The 17,760-nt window shown below is 42.6% G+C and overlaps 1 protein-coding gene across 3 annotated transcripts; it reads right to left on the reverse strand.

Moving 5' to 3' along the window:
- Nucleotides 1–557: 557 nt before the first annotated feature.
- On the reverse strand, nucleotides 558–14,003 carry LOC309369838 (cytochrome P450 2J5-like). Of its 3 annotated transcripts, none has more exons than XM_081911222.1 (9): nucleotides 13,735–14,003; nucleotides 10,613–10,682; nucleotides 8,000–8,149; nucleotides 7,469–7,629; nucleotides 5,114–5,290; nucleotides 3,535–3,676; nucleotides 2,346–2,533; nucleotides 1,700–1,841; nucleotides 558–1,032 (listed from the first exon to the last, which is right to left on the reverse strand). In XM_081911222.1, the coding sequence occupies exons 1-9, from the start codon at nucleotides 13,906–13,908 to the stop codon at nucleotides 842–844; spliced, it is 1,395 nt and encodes a 464-aa protein (XP_081767348.1). In that variant the 5' UTR covers nucleotides 13,909–14,003; the 3' UTR covers nucleotides 558–841. The 3 variants fall into 3 exon arrangements, with proteins under 3 accessions (XP_081767348.1, XP_081767349.1, XP_081767350.1); XM_081911223.1 differs by lacking the exon at nucleotides 13,735–14,003 and adding an exon at nucleotides 11,323–11,367; XM_081911224.1 differs by lacking the exon at nucleotides 13,735–14,003 and adding an exon at nucleotides 10,764–11,298.
- Nucleotides 14,004–17,760: the final 3,757 nt, after the last annotated feature.

Raw genomic sequence — 17,760 nt, forward strand, 5'->3', positions numbered from 1 at the left:
TACACAGATTAATAGCTGACCCTAGTGGGGGGCAGAACAGGCATAATGTTGCTGTTGTGACAGATCTGATGAACTGTGCAGTGCACCATATTACCCAGTTTCATGGAAATGGTTTTAGCTTTAATGGCCCAAGGATGTGGACAAGACTCTTGAAGCAGTTCAGCCAACTCCATGCTCTGTTGACCCTTGCCCATCATGGCTTATTCTGGCTAGCCAAAAGGGGTTGGCTGGGCGGCTGAGAGTGTGGTTAATGCATCATTAGACAAGAAAGGTAATGGTGTGACTATTCCTTAAAAAGGGGGTCTACAAGAACTACTGCCTAGTCACTACTACCCCTTTTGGAGGCAACGTGCTCAATTCTGATGCCAAACCATTCACATCGATAATCAACAAAGTTGTGTCCTGTTTGATCCCGATATATACTTATTGTCCCGTCCAGTTATTTGTTGCTACTGCAACAATGGGGTCACAGGGCTTTGGCCTGCAAACTCTACTACTGATATCTTTTAGGATGTAATTCATCACCTAAGAGAGCATATGCAATCTCCTACGAGCTGTTAAAATAAACCATAGCAGCAATTTTATTCAATAAATAAGCATTCCTTATGTTCTTTGAAAAGCACAAACTGATAAACATCTGGTTTTAAACATCACAAGAAATCTGTACTGAGTACTTGTGTATGAACAGCAAACAAAGAAGAAGAACTGTATTCGGCAACAGAAATTGATTTAGCAATGTATTATATCGTAGGTCTAATGCAACTTTTGATAGAAGTTCCACCTCAGAGCAGAACCGAGAAATTTATGGTAATAAATAGGCTGCTCAAACTGTGTTGATAGTTTATGATGCCCTGCTGCGAGGAATGGCAACAAGTTTATAAGAATGGGGATAGGTTGTCAGTCCCACTTTGTGCTGTTCACTGGATTTTTTCACACCACTTGGCAGCTGGAAGATGAACGCCCTCAACAAATTGCTGAAGAAAATGAAGAGCTCAATTCTTGCAAGCTGCTCCTCCAAGCACACAGATTCCACTGTGGAAGAAAGAAAGGAAAGGCAAGAAATGAGTATTACCTATGGAGCCTTATTCTCCAGGTACATCTACCATAGACAACAACTAGTTTTGACTCTGGGTAGGGAACACAGGTTGGGAGGTGAAGCTCCTTTGCCACTACCCAAAGTGTTCCATCAGCAGCTCCCCTTGTTGTTATAACTCCTGCTATCTCCACACCTCCTTTTTCAACTTTGGGCTGCCATGGGGGGGGGAGGCTTGCTTTGGCCCACAAACTCATAGAATCATAGAGTTGGAAGGGACCATGAGGATCGTCTAATCCAACCTTCATGCAATGCAGGAATATTTTGCCCAACACGTGGCTCAAACAAATGACCCTAAGATTAAGAATCTCACGATCTACAGACTGAGCTATCCACCAGTAACTAACGAACCCCTAATGTATAGAAATGTGAAAGCAAATCTATATTGATAAGCTGGTAAACTTGAGGCCTGAAAGCACTATGAGTAAAGACTCATAAGAGTAATTCAGTGCTCAACGATCATGAGCAGCATGACCCCAATGCTATGAGCAGCAAATAATCATGTACCGGTATTCTTTGGAAATAAAAACCTTACAGAAGCATCTGCCTCTCTGAAACAACCCAGCAACTATAAAAATAATAATAATAAATCACTGCTACATTTACCTGAACCAAATAGCAGAAATTCTCCCCTGGCCACAAAATTCCCATCCTTGTCCAAAAAATGATTTGGGTTGAATTCTTCAGGGGTCTTCCATTGCTTATGATCAAGAACAGCAGAGTTCAGATCTGGGTTAATAAAAGTTCCCTGAAATGAATGAAAATTGACTTAGAATGCATCCAGGCCAGCACTATTCAGGTTGTCCCTCTGTCCCAGGACAAATCTTTGTGCACTTCTTATATACCCAAGCTTCATCTGCGTGGTAATAAAAAGCATATTCAGGGCGATTGCCAAAAAGCTAGGGAAGAAGAGTCCTGTTGTGAAACCACTATGGAAAATATTTCAGCAAGAATAAACTGAAAACACATTATTCGCTGTTCTGTTTCAAATCCTCATTCTTGAATCTGGCACAGATGCTATGGCCATCAGTGGAACCAAATGAAGAGAGTTTGGTGTTAAGGCACTGTTCATGCAGTTTTTCTTTTGAAGAATGTGGGGCAGGGCAGGGGGGGTTATTTTAAAAAGAATATTAACCCTGGGTCACTGCAATACCTTTTTCAGGGGAAGGGATATTGAATTGCTTGCCCTTCAGTCTATGCTCTACACAGAAGCTTCTGCATTGCTCCTTACAACCGTATCAATTTTCCTTACCCTGGGCATGAGAAATCCAAAGATGTTCACATCCTTTGCACATTGCCTGATGATCTTGAATAAGGAGGCATATTTTAAGCGTTGGATCTCGTGAATCACAGCACTGGTGAATGGCATTTTCTTCCAATCTTGATAGCAGATTGACTGAGAGGAACCCAAAACACCTTCCACCTCCTTGTGGACTTTCTCTGATGAAAATGGTGGGAATGGAAGCTTTATTCTGGATGCTTTGCTAATATTGCCTGAAATTGTTCTCTCTTTTTTGTATTGCTTCTAACAATTAGGTTAAAGAAACCTGAAAGGCAATTGAGCTACGGGGTGAAGTGGAAAATCCAGGCATCTTAAAGGAAACTCAGTGGTGCTGAAATACGCTTCAAAATATGGTTGTGTTCCTATGGACATCAGTTCCCTGTAGATGCAGTTGGATTCCACTTGGACAGAACTGACTATAGATAAAACAGGGTTTTTTTTTACATACAGTCCAAAGCTTGGAGAAATTGGAACCATCTCATTTTCACAATTCCTTTAGTCAGAAATAGAAATGGAAGTTGGAAACTAGAGGGAGATTCTGCTACAGGGTGTGGGGTTGAAGGGGGGAGAGAGAGAGAGCTTGAGTCAGGAAAATAGAAGAGTAAACTATCCTGAGTAAAGTGGAGAGAATTTTTTTCCCATTATCCCAAATCAATGGGCATAGGAGCAGGTCTGTCTGTGTTATGTACTAAGCTTGGATCCTAGAACAATAGGCAGGTAGGATCCTAGAATGCAACAACTGATTGGCCTGCAGGAGAAGACCAATCAGGCTCCAGGAGGGAAGCAGAATCGGTCAATCAGATAGGACTCAATGTGTAATTAATGTATATAAAAGCCTGAGGTTTGGGGGGAAACTCGGTCACTGTTTTACAAGCTGCAATAAAGAGCATGAAATCACTGCAGGACTCCAAATATATTTCAGTCTGGAAACTCCAGAACCAGGGCAAATTGCAGGGGACCTGGCAAAAAGGAAATCTGAGCTATCCCTCTTGTTTGTACATGTTGGCCTGTTGGTTCACTGTTAAGATTCTTAACTCAGCTGTTTATCCATACATACGGTTGAAAGTAGATAGAATCTTGTCATTTTTCTTCATATTTCATAAGGCCTCACACCCTTAACCAAAACATTGCTGCATGAAAGGCATCGCACAGGACTCACCTTGGATATCTGGATGAGTTGCCATGAGGAGCAGTGCCCACTGCAGAGTAGTAGCAGTCGTCTCTGTCCCTGCTATAAAGAGGTCAAGTATACACTGGGCCAGGTTCTCTGCATTATAGACAGAGTTGGGGTCACCCTGGCTCTGTTGATGGCAATAGAAAGATGAAAGATTATTTGTAACAAATTGCATCCTGGCCATCCCAGCATGACAGGTGAGCATGAAGAAATCCTTGCATGCAGTTCTGTACCTTAATTAGTAATCCTACACTCAAAACAAAAAAAAATTGCTTCCAGTAGCACCTTAAAGACCAACTAAGTTAGTTCTTGGTATGAGCTTTCGTGTGCATGCACACTTCTTCAGATACACAGTCCTTCTAAAACAGCAGACAGTAAAGCAGCAATTCTTCCCAAACATTTTTAGATTATGAGGAAGTAAGTGTGTAGTAGATTCATGCATATCAAATCTGGGTTGCTGTGGATCTTTATGCACACAACCTCCCGCCCCCCGCCCCCCAATGTGCATGGGGAACAGGGTCTTCTTTTTGCAGAGCCATGGAACAGAATGGAAGCAGGGAAAATGAAATTTCTTGTGTTTTAGATTAGTTCCTTGTAAGGTTAAGACATCAGTGTTTTATTCTCAAAGCCTTTTCTCTGATTTGGATCCCCCTGGACCCTATAAAGTGGATTCTGGGATCCATCTTTCTCAACTTTCCCACTGAGCCCACAGAAACCTGTACCTATTGAGCTCTGCTTAAAGATCCTTCCTCCCTTTAAATTTTTTAGAACTGGTGGGAGTTCTAAGTGGAATTTGAGTTAAATAATAGTTAAATTTGCCACTGTTTCTCATTTTCTCAACCTTAAGTTTGGTTCCCCACATTTCCTTACTAGTTTGCAAATTTCTTTTTTTAAAAAAGTTCACATGAAATTCCATCAGCATCTTAGTGCTAATTTCTCTTAATAAATAAGTGTAATTTTGCCTAATGTGCACTTTTCTGACATTTCCCCCCCACTAATATATACATTTATATGCTCACTATCCTAGTATATGCATTTTTGTACACATTATTTTGCTGAAGAACTGCACTGTAAGATTCAGAGAAGTGTTGATTTTGAAGTAGGCTGCATTTCAGTTGCTTAAACCAAGCGTAAACCAAGCCATGCTTTTATGCAAACGGAATCAAATTTCACCCCCATCCCTAAAGGGAAAGTCAAAATTGTAAGAAATAAATTCACATAATCAGGGTGAATAAAAAACATTATCTTTTCTGCAATCTCAGAACATGTTTTAATTTGGAAAGGAGACTAATCTTTAGTCATTTAAATAGCATAATTACACAAAGAATGTATCTGAATGCCCTTGACCATTCAAGCTTTTTGCCATCAAACATACGAAAATATTTCTTTTCCCATTATTTTCAATGCATGTGGGGTTTGTAATCCACTTTACTAGCTAACAATAATCTCTGGGAAGTGCCATTGAGGGGGGACTGAATGCAAATATTATCAGCAACCCAGAAAATCCTGGTGGTTGCCTTACAATCCTTGCAGGGAAGTGTTCACATACAAAACAGATACTTACTTTCTCCATTTGAAGTAGATAGAAATCAGTGAAATCCTGTGGCTCACGTAGGAGGTGATGTTCTTTATGCTTCTTCATCTCCTCCTTTGCAAATAAAAGCACAAACTCCCTAGAGGACAGAGCCTTCTTGTGTGGCCCTGGAAGATGCTTCAGTACCCAAGGGAACATTTCACGGAGCTTTGAAGAATATAAAAACAAAATCCAGTAATTACCATGAAGAAGCCCAATAACATGTTCCATGACCCAACTTCTTTTGGACGCCTGTTTGGTATCATGGTTGAGATCAGCCTTTCCTAACCTGCTGGCATCCTGGTATCTTGGAGCTCAGTGAGTAAAACACCTTTTTCTGATTCCCATATCCACTAGTTTACTCTAGTAGAAGTTGTAAATGAAAATTTGACATTGGAACACATCACCCTCTCCCATATTTCTGGTACAATAGTAGTTGTGGAAACACTGGTATTTGTGGCATTCCCAAAAAATGCAAATTATATTTATTAATAATATATAAGAGCAGGATTTTATTCTACAGGATTCCCATTGCATTTGGGCAGTACCAGCACTAACCCATAATATTTTATGGCTGTCTAACGAACACACAGAGAACCTAATCCATTTACTCTGGATTAATTCAGGATTATGAGGATGTAGGGCTACCTAATATGGAAGGTATCACAGCTTCCCTCCCTACCAGCAATCTTCCTGCCCATCTTCCACCTCCAAGGGAAGAGAGTCAATGGAGTACTGTCCATTTCCTAATCTCTGGGTGAGGAACACATTGCAGAATGTGATGTTATCCTTCTCCTTTTACCACTTTCCCAGAAGTTCACCTGCAGTATTGCAAAGCAATAAACTTGGTTTAGCAGATGGAAGAGGATGACATTACTTTTGGGGATGTCTCCTCTGCACTAGAGACAGGAGAGGTCTCTGGGTGCACTATGGCATTTCTTGTCTCTGAGCTCCTCCCATCAGTCATTCCTTCTCTGGTCACCACTGTGGATACATGACCGGACGGTCTCCAAGCACTGTGGTCATCTGCAAGGGATTCCTACAAAGGGTGTGTGTGAGAGTGATGTTGCTAGCATTCATGTCTGATGTTTGCAGATATTGTAGTACAGAGTTGGTCTGCCAGATGGCCTGGTGCCTGAAGCCAGCTCCTCACAGAGCACGTCCCTGGGGATTCTGCCATCTACGTACATGACCAAGCCAGTGTAGACGTCGCCAAGACAGGAGTGCAAGCATGCTGGGAATGCGGGCTTCAGATGCAGAGTTTGTGTTGCTGTTGTTTAGTCATTTAGTCGTATCCAACTCTTCATGACCCCATGGACCAAAGCATGCCAGGCACTCCTGTCTCCCACTGCCTCCCACAGTTTGGTCAAACTCATGTTCGTAGCTTCGAGAACACTGTCCAACCATCTTGTTCTCTGTTGTCCCCTTCTCCTTGTGCCCTCAATCTTTCTCAACATCAGGGTCTTTTCCAGGGAGTCTTCTCTTCTCATGAGGTGAAGTATTGGAGCCTCAGCTTCAGGGTCTGTCCTTCCAGTGAGCACTATTCAATATTTATTAAATATTAAATATGTGTTTAAAATATTTATATTAAAATATTTATTAATCAATATTTATTCTTGCCATTTCATTTTTGACTACACCCAGCTTACCAAGGTTCATGGTTCTTACATTCCAGGTTCCTATGCAATATTTTTCTTTACAGCATTGGATTTTCCTTTCGTTTCCAGGCATATCTGCAACTGAGCGGCCTTTCAGCTTTGGCCCAGCTGCTTCATCAGCTCTGAATCTACTTGTACTTGTCCTCTGCTCTTCCTCAGTAGCATGTTGGATGCCTTCCAACCTGAGGGGCTCATCTTTCAGCGTCATAACTTTTATATGCCTGTTGTCTTTGTCCATTGAGTTTTCTTGGCAGGGATACTGGAGTGGCTTGCCAGTTCCTACTACAGGTGGATCATGTTTGGTCAAAACTTTCCACTATGACCTGTCCATCTTGGGTGGCCCTGCATAGCTCATAGCTTCTTTGAGTTTTTCAAGCCCCTTCACCACGGCAAGGCTGTGATCCATGAAGGAGAAAATGGAATGCGTACGTAGCCTAAGAATGATCATTAGTTAAAATTAACCCCATCTTTCCTTAAAAGAACCTAGTGTATGGCTCTCCACTTTTTTCATAATATCTCTGTGAAATGGGTTAGACTGATGAATAGTGTTTGACCTGAGGCTGAAGGGGCATTTCAGGTCAGGTTCCCTTCATCTGTGACCAACCACAGTGTCTCTCTGAATGCTAGCAGGAGGCTAGGGCTCTGGGGACACCTGTGTGACTCAGCTGGAAAGAAAAAGTCTACTTACAGCATAAATGAAGCTACCTCCACATTTTAAGGCAAGATCAATAGCTTCAGTGAGCTTCTGGAAATTTTCATCTTCAGCACAATACCGATGACCAAAAGCCATAGCGCATACCACATTGCACACTGAATTAGTGATGGGTAACAAAGGGTCAAATGGCTGCCCTGAAAGTGAAGATTTTTGCAGCTATATGAAGTGAAGACATCAATCCTGTTCTCACAATAATACTAAGAGTAAAATTTCATAGTGGGACTAAAGAAGCAATTTTCTTAACATATTAAAAAGCAACTAAAATGCATCAAATTCTGCTCCAAAATACTGTATGCATAGATTGCAAAGGAAACAAGGCAAAACCTGGAGACTAAGATATCTGCCAGCATAATCATTTTTATGATTATTATAATCATGCTAGTCATTTTAATGGCGATTTTAATGGTTTTATATTGCTGTACACTGCCCTGACACTTTTTGTGAGGGTGGTGTTAATATAAATACTCATATGAACAAATAAAATCATCTAGTAGCACCACATACCTTTTACAAGGGAAAAGGTACCCACAAGCTGATGAGCCTCCTCTTTTATGTAGTGCTCCAACCCTTGCTTCCTCATCGCCAGTTTCTTCATAACAGACTGCCCAATTTGTCTCTGTTGCTTCCAGATGCATTCATTGGAAAATACAAGATCTGAACCATTAAAAGTATTGTATGAAATGCCTCTTAGAGATACTATATTCAAGCCAACTACCGGTTATTCATGGAATATAAAGACCCCAAACTCTCTGTCATTTGTGGAGACTATGGTTAGCAAAGTTTATGGCGTAATAATAATAATAATAATAATTTATTATTTATACCCTGTCCATCTGGCTGGGCCTCCCCAGCCACTCTGGGCGGCTTCCATAAAAACCAAAAATACAGTAAAATATCACACGTTAAAAACTTCCCTGAACAGGGCGGCCTTAAAATGTCTTCTGAATGTCAGGTAGTTGTTTATTGCTTTGACATCTGCTGGAAGGGCGTTCCACAGGGTGGGCGCCACTACCGAGAAGGCCCTCTGCCTGGTTCCCTGTAGCTTTGCTTCTCGCAATGAGGGAACCGCCAGAAGGCCCTCGGCGCTGGACCTCAGCGTCCGGGCAGAATGATGGGGGTGGAGAAGCTCCTTCAGGTATACTGGACCGAGGCCGTTTAGGGCTTTAAAGGTCAGCACCAACACTTTGAATTGTGCTCGGAAACATACTGGGAGCCAATGTAGGTCTTTCAAGACCGGTGTTATATGGTCTCAGCGGCCGCTCCCAGTCGCCAGTCTAGCTGCCGCATTCTGGATTAGTTGTAGTTTCCGAGTCACCTTCAAAGGTAGCCCCACGTAGAGTGCATTGCAGTAGTCCAAGCGGGAGATAACCAGAGCATGCACCACTCTGGCGAGACAGTCCGCAGGCAGATAGGGTCTCAGCCTACGTACCAGATGGAGCTGGTAAACAGCTGCCCTGGACACAGATTTGACCTGTGCCTCCATGGACAGCTGTGAGTCCAAAATGACTCCCAGGCTGCGCACCTGGTCCTTCAGGGGCACAGTTACCCCATTCAGGACCAGGGAATCCTCCACACCTGCCCGCCTCCTGTCCCCCAGAAACAGTACTTCTGTCTTGTCAGGATTCAACCTCAATCTGTTAGCCGCCATCCAACCTCCAACCACCTCCAGACACTCACACAGGACCTTCACTGCCCTCACTGGTTCTGATTTAAGAGAGAGGTAGAGCTGGGTATCATCTGCATACTGATGAACACCCAGCCCAAACCTCCTGATGATCTCTCCCAGCGGCTGCATGTAGATGTTGAAAAGCATGGGGGAGAGGACAGAACCCTGAGGCACCCCATAAGGACTAGCTGTTCTAAACAAAGTAGATACAGTACTCAGCTGCACCTTTGAACACTTGGTTTCTGCTGTCAATGTCTACCACCAAGGCTGTAACATTCACCTGTGGGGATTCACCTGGCTTTCATTTTGAAATTATAATTTGGAAAGCATGCATCTGGTGATGACTGTGGCATCACTTGCAGGATTCTCACCCTAGCTGCACTTGACTTGCAAGTTACGAAAGTAACTATTGGACCTTGTCTTGTCACTGGAAACCCAAGGATCTCAGGGGGCACAGTGTCTTCCCCCAGCCCTGGTTTGTTTGGCAGCTATAGATGTTCCTCGAACAAGACTAGCCACAGAAATGCATGCTCTGATAACCTCCTGTTTGGATCACTGCAGTGAGAACTGCTTGGAAATTGCAGCTAGTGATATAGGCAGCTGGGCTAGGAGTCACTATAATAATAAAAAATATATATAAATTATAATAAATTATATAAATTATAATAAACTAGTCAGAGCCATGTTACATCTGTTGTGAAAGAATTGCATCAGCTACTGAAACATATCTGATCCAAAAGCCAGGTGTTACGAATAATCTAGAAAGCATTGAATAATCTAGAGACCTTTCCCTGTATAGTCCTGCCCTTGAAATAAGACCTCCTAGGGAGCCATCCTCAGCATTCCACCCAAAGGTACGATACCTTTGGAAATAAGGCATGGGTGGGCTTTCTGTGTGTTGGCGCTCGAGATCCTCAGCTCCCTAGCCCATGAAATTCAACTCCCTTTTGTGTTGCTCTCACTCAGATGCCAGTAGAAAACATGGCTTTTTGTGAAGGCTTTTGGTAACTAATATTCAGCTGAGAAATGTTCGCGATTTTGGGCTGGGTGTTATTATTTTTGTTGTTTAAATGATATTGTAGCTGATTGTTACCTGCCCTGAGATCTTCTGATTATGGGTGGAATATAAACAAACAAACAAAAAAAACCCCTTCAGTTGTTAGGGATTCTATCACAGGACTGGCTTAAGGAAGCATTTCCCAACTTGTAGGTCATGACCCACTTTTGTATTTGGGTCATGCCCTTTACAAATGAACCCCAAATAATTACTTTTAATATTTAACAGGTATGATGACTACTACTTATACCTTGCAATTAAACCTCTTACGACCTTCAACAGAACACTGGAAAGGCTCAGGTCTTACATTTTAACACTTGGGAACTGCTCTCTTAAGATGTCTCTGGAGAGAAGACCAGTAGAAAAAGAACCCTTCTTCCTTGGAACAACTTACCCTTTTCATTTGCTACAGCTCTAAGGAAAGGCATCACAGGTCGCTCCGTGTTTCCATTTTGTTTTGTCCGCTGCCATTTGGATCAAAAGAGAAGAGAGACATTAGTCACACAGTTCTTTCAGGTTAATTTGTGAACTTCAGGTTCGCTCACCTAGTCTGTGTCTTCTGGTTATATCCAGTTCTCTTTATTCATGGCACCAAAGTAGGATACATAATGGTAATCTGATTTTTGATACAGTGCATATCCATGCATGCTTGTAGGCCTGTTCTATCATACTCTTGCAAGGTTATTGTCAGTTTCTGCATGGCTTTATTCAAAAAGCAAAGGCTCTTCCATGGACAACTGCCCCAAGTTTTCATATCCTTATTGTGTCTGCTAACCAGCTAGTCTGTTAATGTGGGCTGGGTGTTTTTAACTGGAAGGCAGAATAAGATGAAATGGTGGGAAAATTCATGTTTGGTGGTGGTTGTTTTTAACAAATTCAGATCATACCTTTCTAAAGCAGATTTGCCGCAAGGGTCAAAATATATGGCAATGATTTGTATTTGTTTAATTTGCACAAGTAGGCAAATAGTAGATTGGGAAGTGGAAATCAAATCAAATCAAACTGTGATCCCAACCTAAATCTGGCACACTCCTATTAGTTATAACAACAACAACAACAACAACAACAACAACAACAACAACAACAACAACAACAACAACACACTGATGATCCCAGTTCTGGATGTCGTGCCATCTCATCCAATGAAAATGAAAATAAGACCAGAAGGAAGAATGATTGCAACAACGTTCAGGGTTACAGCAAATTACAAGTTGTTCCAGTTGGAGCTGCTAGCAAAGAATGTAGTTGCTCCCATAACATTAAAAGACACAGCAAAATGAAGGGATATACCAGTAATCAATTCACTTCAGTTGTGCCCGGGCTTGGAATATGAGCATTGTCTCACTTGGCATGGAGTATCACCTCCAACTTCTCAATTCAGCTTCAGTCTGTTTGACCTCATCCCTTCACCCAGGGCTTCCAGAGATTGTTTGAGAACAAGGCAGCCACACCTAAGTGCTTCAAATCTGGAGGCAACATAGACAGCCACTCCTCTTTTTGCCTGGCCCCACTAGCCCCACTTTTGTCTGATCCATCCAGCCACTCCTATCACCACCTGTATACCTGGACTGCTAGTAAGTCATGAAGTTGTCTGGCTGCTCTTTAAATAATTTGAATTTCCCCTCCATCCCTAATCATCACACTCCCCTACTTTTGCTAACAAGACATTCCTCAGTGGGCTGCTGGCCATTTCCCCACATTTCCCCCTTCAAACCACTGTTTTGTACAAGCCTGATATTTCAGAAAAGTATCTCAGAAAAGGAAAAAAAAACTGTCTGTGGTCACACAGGTGAACAAATCCATGTGCACATGCCCACAATGGACCTCAGGTTTCCAGAACTGAAGGAGGGTGGGCTACTGGTGGGGCCAAGCAAGAGGCACACTGCTTTTTAGCATACTGTTTTGTGCAAGTCTGATATATCAGAAAACTTGCATCTCCTGCCCCCCCCCTCACAAAAAAGGTCTGTGCACAGGTAATCAGCTACCTGCATACATGCCTAAAAGGGACCTCGGGTTTCTAGAATTCAGGGAGGGTGGGGAAGTACTAACTGAGGGGAGGGAACAACAACATACAGTGTGAATATATTCATTAAGAACAGCTGGTGAGCTGTGCCAGAGGATCTGCTGAAAGGAGAAGTATGAAGACTTGGTTTGATGGCATAGCAGCATCTAGGGTATATTTTATCACGCATAAAGTGATGTTGCAAACAGATGGGGCAGCACCCAGAGATGCCTTTGCTCTTTGTTTTATGCCGCCTACTTTGGTAACACATTTGATGTTTCAGCCAGCTGTGTGGTAGGTTTCTAATGGGTGTGCCTGGTAACATCACTAACTGGTAGTCCATCTCCCTTTGGAGCCAACTGCCAGCAGCTGCTTGAGTAATGCTGGTGCAGCAACATTTTGAAACAGATAAATGCATCAGCACATGTGATTATGAGCTTATATGCCTCCTAGCTGGAAGTTAAATGGAACACATTGTTGTAGCTCCACTGGATATGCTTCTGAGCTGAAACAAACACACTGATCTCTCGCTGCCGATAAATTGCTTAGCTTTTTTCTTCCCTCTTCTGAGTTTTCTGAGCCACTCTCATTGTACAACCTCATGTTTCCTTGTAAAGTTTTCTGAGCCACTCTCATTGTACAACCTCATGTTTCAATCCTAGCATGCCTACATAGCTAACTTTTCCTGTACCTTTAAATTGGTTGAGCAAGAGGGGGTTTGCCCATTTGGCATTGGTCATTCATAATGTGAATCAGATTTTAAAGTACCGGTATTTGCGCATTTCACTTTTTATCTGGGCAGCTGAAAAAAGAAGAAGCCTATTTATTCTCCAGTCTGAACTAAGCTATCAGATTTTCTGTCCCTGAATCTACCCACAAGTGTGTGAGAGTGCACTGGCCTCTGAAGACACTTCAGAGGTCTTTCTGTAACTCAAAGATGCTAACAAGAAGTCAGTTCTTGAGTGTGCCAGACACTTTCAAAATGCCTTTCAGATTAAATTCGTTAGAGTACCCAGCCCTGGCGAGATGCTTTTCTTTGATGACTTTCCAATGGGCAGAGTGCTGGACTGGGACTGGGGAGAAGCAGGTAGAAAGCACAATTCTGCCCCAGAGCTCACTAAGTAACCTTGGCGAGATGCCCTGGCGAGATGCTTTTCTTTGATGACTTTCCAATGGGCAGAGTGCTGGACTGGGATTGGGGAGAAGCAGGTAGAAAGCACAATTCTGCCCCAGAGCTCACTGGGTAACCTTGGGCTAGTCTCTAGCTCTCAGCCAAACCACAGGGTTGGTGTGAAAATAACATGAGTGCTTAAACTAACTTCCTTTGAACATCCGCCATGTCCTGGAAGACTGCACCCTTAGTCTCCTAGATATCACATACTGATTTCCCATGTACAATTCATGCCAGAAGATTTCACAAAGACCATAGTTAACCACAATTACCACGAGAAGAAAATAATTCATGCTTCGCTTCATGAATTCTCCTTCTCAGCCAATTAATTAGAAAGAAATACCTTAGTGAATGTCTCTTGGTAGAGCCTGATCGCAGTCCGCCACATGCTTCCAATGGCAGGAAGTGGAAGGGGCCCTGGAGGGAAGTGTCTGCGTGACCACCAGAGCTGTTTCAGGAAGTACAGAATCAAAAGACCCACCAGCAGAGCAATCAAAAATAATCGTATGCCCAACATTTCCCTGCCTTCTCTCTCTCACTCTGTCACTTGTCTCCGTCTAGCACTTCTGGCTGTGTAGGATGCTCCTTCTCTGTTGGCTTTTAATTTACATAGACATATACTTGCAACACCCTTTTATACAGGACAATAAGGCTAATGGTCTGAGACCATATAATAATAGTTTTGGAATTAAGCCTTCCAGGGATTAATTCAATGTGAACCATTTATTTTTATTGCACCACCAGTATGGTTAATTATAGTATGTGGAACTGTAATAATTGAAGGGAAGAGAATAACATGAAAGGCTGTCATCAGCCAACTGTGATCTATCACGGGGCCAAATTTGTGCAGGAATATTCTGAAATTTTTATTATGTTTATAAAGTATATATGATGTTTCTATAAAGTATATATGAGGTCTTTGCATTCAACGTTATAAACTATATTCCAACTCACAGATGTAAATTTCAGGGGGGGGCTGCAAATCCACCCTTGAATTTCCCTCAGGGAGCTCAGCCCCACCCCCAGGCAGCAGCCACTAAGAAGCATACTACTAAGTGTGCACGAAAGCTCATACTAATAACAAACTTAGTTGGTTTCTAAGGTGCTACAGGAAGGATTTCTTTTATTTTGTTAAGAAGCATATTGTTAGACTCGCATAGTGAACTTGGTTGGAACAGCGGCTGCCTCAGCACAGTACTACCCCATCTCTCTGTTGTGTCATACTACAATTTCCATGGTCATCCAGGGGCACTGATCCTGCTTTCCAGTATTTGTTTATCTACTTGTTTATTAATAATTTATACTCTGCTTCACAAGATGGCTTGGCCCTTAAACTTGGCTCCAGGCCTGGCCCACCAATGAGGCAGTGGTGACACCATCTTGGTTGTTGGAAGTCCCAGAGGCAAGGCAGTGTCCCCCTGCCCACCCTGCTGCCTCAATCACTGGTGAAGTGGTGGCAGCATCGGTGCTGATTTCTGGTGAGATCTCACGAGATTTTGTCAAGATGTCGCTGGAAATCTGCACCAATGCTGGCACTGCAGGTGGTAAAGTGGCGGCAGGGTGGGGCAGCTCGATTTGTTATGCCTCAAACAGCAACACCAGGTGTGCCAGCTCTGCCTGACTCCATCCCCTTTATGTGGAGAAACAGACTGCAAGGTCTCAGTAGGGCCCAACAGACTGAAAACTGAAAAGCAGCCTGAACTAGGTAAGTCAAGAGCCTCCATAATATTATAGAATCATAGAATCTTAGAATTGGAAGGGACCCAAGGGCCACCCAGTCCAATCCCCTGTAATGCAGGAATGTCAACTACAGCATCCCTGACAGATGGCCACCCAACCTCTGCTTAGAAACCTCCAAGGAAGGAGAGTCCACAACCTCCCAAGGGAGTCTGTTCCACTGTCAAATAAAGCGTGTTCTCCTTCATGGAGAGCACGTGTTGTGGTGGGGGCCGCCAGGACACTCCAAAGTTGGGGGGGGGCTAATTGATCGTTGGCCACTGATGCGATTTTTTTTAAAAAAAATCTTTATTACTTTTCAAACTTACAAGAAAAGAAAAAAGAAAAGAAAAGGCAGGAGAAAAAGACAAAATAGAGCAGACAAGAAAAAAGAACAAAAGAAAAAACAATGCAAAAAACAATACAAAACACAACCTTAACACTAAACTGAACAAAACAAAACAACAACAATTTAAAAACATATAGCATACCATTTCATTACTCTATCTTTCATTCCTTTATTTCATCGACCTCCTCTCACCTCCCTTTTTGTATTCCACTTCTGTTACTTGTTTCAGCAATTCCTTTCCATCTTTCTCTATTTTTATCATTATGAATATCTTAACATATTTTTAACCTTGTTTTCCATTAATACTAAAGTACTTATTTATACTTAACTTATACTTAACTTATGCTAAAGCCATAAAGTTTCATTCCAACAATTTTCAAACACTCATTAATTTTACAATATTTCTATATACAAACTTTAAACTTTCCCAATCTTCTACCACCATCTCTTCTCCCTGGTCTCGGATTCTGCCAGTCATTTCCATCCATTCCATACGGTTCATCAACCTGGAGATCTCCTGTCCGAGGCCCTTAAATCTTTTCCAAGTCGTTTCTGCAATTCTTCTTCATATTCTTTGATGCTGAAGATGCTGAAAAGCAAGTCTCGGGGGGAAGGCCGACCCAACCATGCCCCCATTCCCTCTCGACAGACCAGCCAACTCTCCACAGCTAGAACCAAGGTCCATACAATATCTCAAATCATGTTTCAAGGCTCCTCCAGATCCAAAGGCCCCCACAACTCCAATCTCCTCCTGACCCAGATTCAGGACCCAAAGGTCAGTAAATCCCTGCATGAAAGAGTCTATCCAACCTTCCTTCTCCAGTCCAAGCAGGGCACCAATCTTCAAATTCTAACTTTTTCTATATTCACTCATAAAAGGCCTCCACTTATAGTCCTTGATTTGCCTCTGTAAGGCTGGGGCTTCCACTTGTATTACTTTAGGTTCAACAACAACAACTTTCTCCTTCGTCTTCTCCCCAGTTTGTCCTGTCAAAGTAGGTTCCTGTGTCAAATCCTGAACAATTTCTGTATTGATGGTCACTTTTTGTCCCAGATTTATCACTTTTTGTTCCAAGTTCTCAAGTTTGGTATTCATAACATCTGTCTTCTTGTGAAGCTGTTCCAACGAATAGCTTATCTAAAATAAAACAGTCATTAAAGCTCCTTCTGTCAACATTCTTAAAATCCAAGGTCAATCTCTGATTCTCACAGCTCTTATCTTGCAGCTGGAAAAAACCCAGCTCCACTCTTGTAACAGTTTCAAAAGCTCCCTCTAGAGGGAAACAGTCTCCACTTGTATCAATCCTTTCAAGCACAATTTAAACTATAAAGTTAGATTCAATTTTCAGTTACTTTTCCTCCTTTTTAAACGCAGAAGAGGACAGTGGAAACAATATATTTCTCTTATTTAGCCATCTGTCAACATGCTTTCTGTTCACAGTCAATGAACTCTCCCAAAATGTCAATTCTGCTGGCAGCCCGTTTCCAGGTTCAGAGCAGTGGTAATTTAATTTTTCACTCTCTCCTGCAGGCTCGCTAGGTCCAAAATTTTCACCCTCTTCTCCTGCTTCCAAGGGGGGTTTAATAGTTTTAACCGATGGAGATTTAATCCTTTACAAAAGACTTTCCAAGGCTTTAACTTGCAACATCTTTGCTTCAATCTATTTACAAAAGAGGAAGGCGGGCTTCCTGTTTAAAACCTTCCCGTTTCGATGCCAAATTAATGAATTTAAAGATCCAATTTTCCGTTCTACTCACGGGTAGTTGTTTAAAGTCAAATTGTCCACAGGAAAAAGTCAGCGCTCTCCGGCAACAGCAATGCGGCTTCACTCCGTGAAACAAGCAGTCAATTCGAAGCCCCGCGCCGCTCACCCCAATTCGCTCCGGATCCCCAAATCAGGGTTTCCCCGTGAGCAGGGGAGGCACAAAAGGTGCCAGCCGAATCCCAGGTTCACAAGCTTCTCCCGCCTGTGATTTCAGTGGGTCTCCGCCTTCGCCGTGGCGGTCAGACCCTGATTTCCACGGAGCAAATTCCTCCCGATCGGAGGAACTCCGCCATTGCCTGGAGGCGCCAACCCAGAAGTCGTTGGCCACTGATGCGATTGGGGCTTCCCTTGTTGTTGGGAAGAAGTTAATGTTGCCATTTATTGATTGACAGCCAGAAATAGTAAAACTCCTTGCACGAGGCTAGGGCTTCCTCTTTTCGCCCGTGCATTGGATTGATCACAGCGAAGGGAGACGGTTGTATTTTTCTACTAATTACCCATTATCCTTGTGTCTTTGGCCTGCTTTAATTGCATTAGC

Source organism: Podarcis melisellensis (genome assembly GCF_964234715.1).
Source record: "Podarcis melisellensis genome assembly, chromosome: 5".
NCBI lineage: Eukaryota > Metazoa > Chordata > Lepidosauria > Squamata > Lacertidae > Podarcis > Podarcis melisellensis.

Bases quoted from the DNA above. Each gene is read 5' to 3' on its own strand.
- LOC309369838 (XM_081911222.1), bottom strand. From the start codon at position 13,908: ATGTTGGGCATACGATTATTTTTGATTGCTCTGCTGGTGGGTCTTTTG. The intron at 5,291-7,468 runs GTAAGTAGACTT...TATTCTTCAAAG, and splicing joins GAGGTAGCTTCATTTATGCT to CTCCGTGAAATGTTCCCTTG. The intron at 3,677-5,113 runs GTAAGTATCTGT...TGCCATCAACAG, and splicing joins ATCTACTTCAAATGGAGAAA to AGCCAGGGTGACCCCAACTC.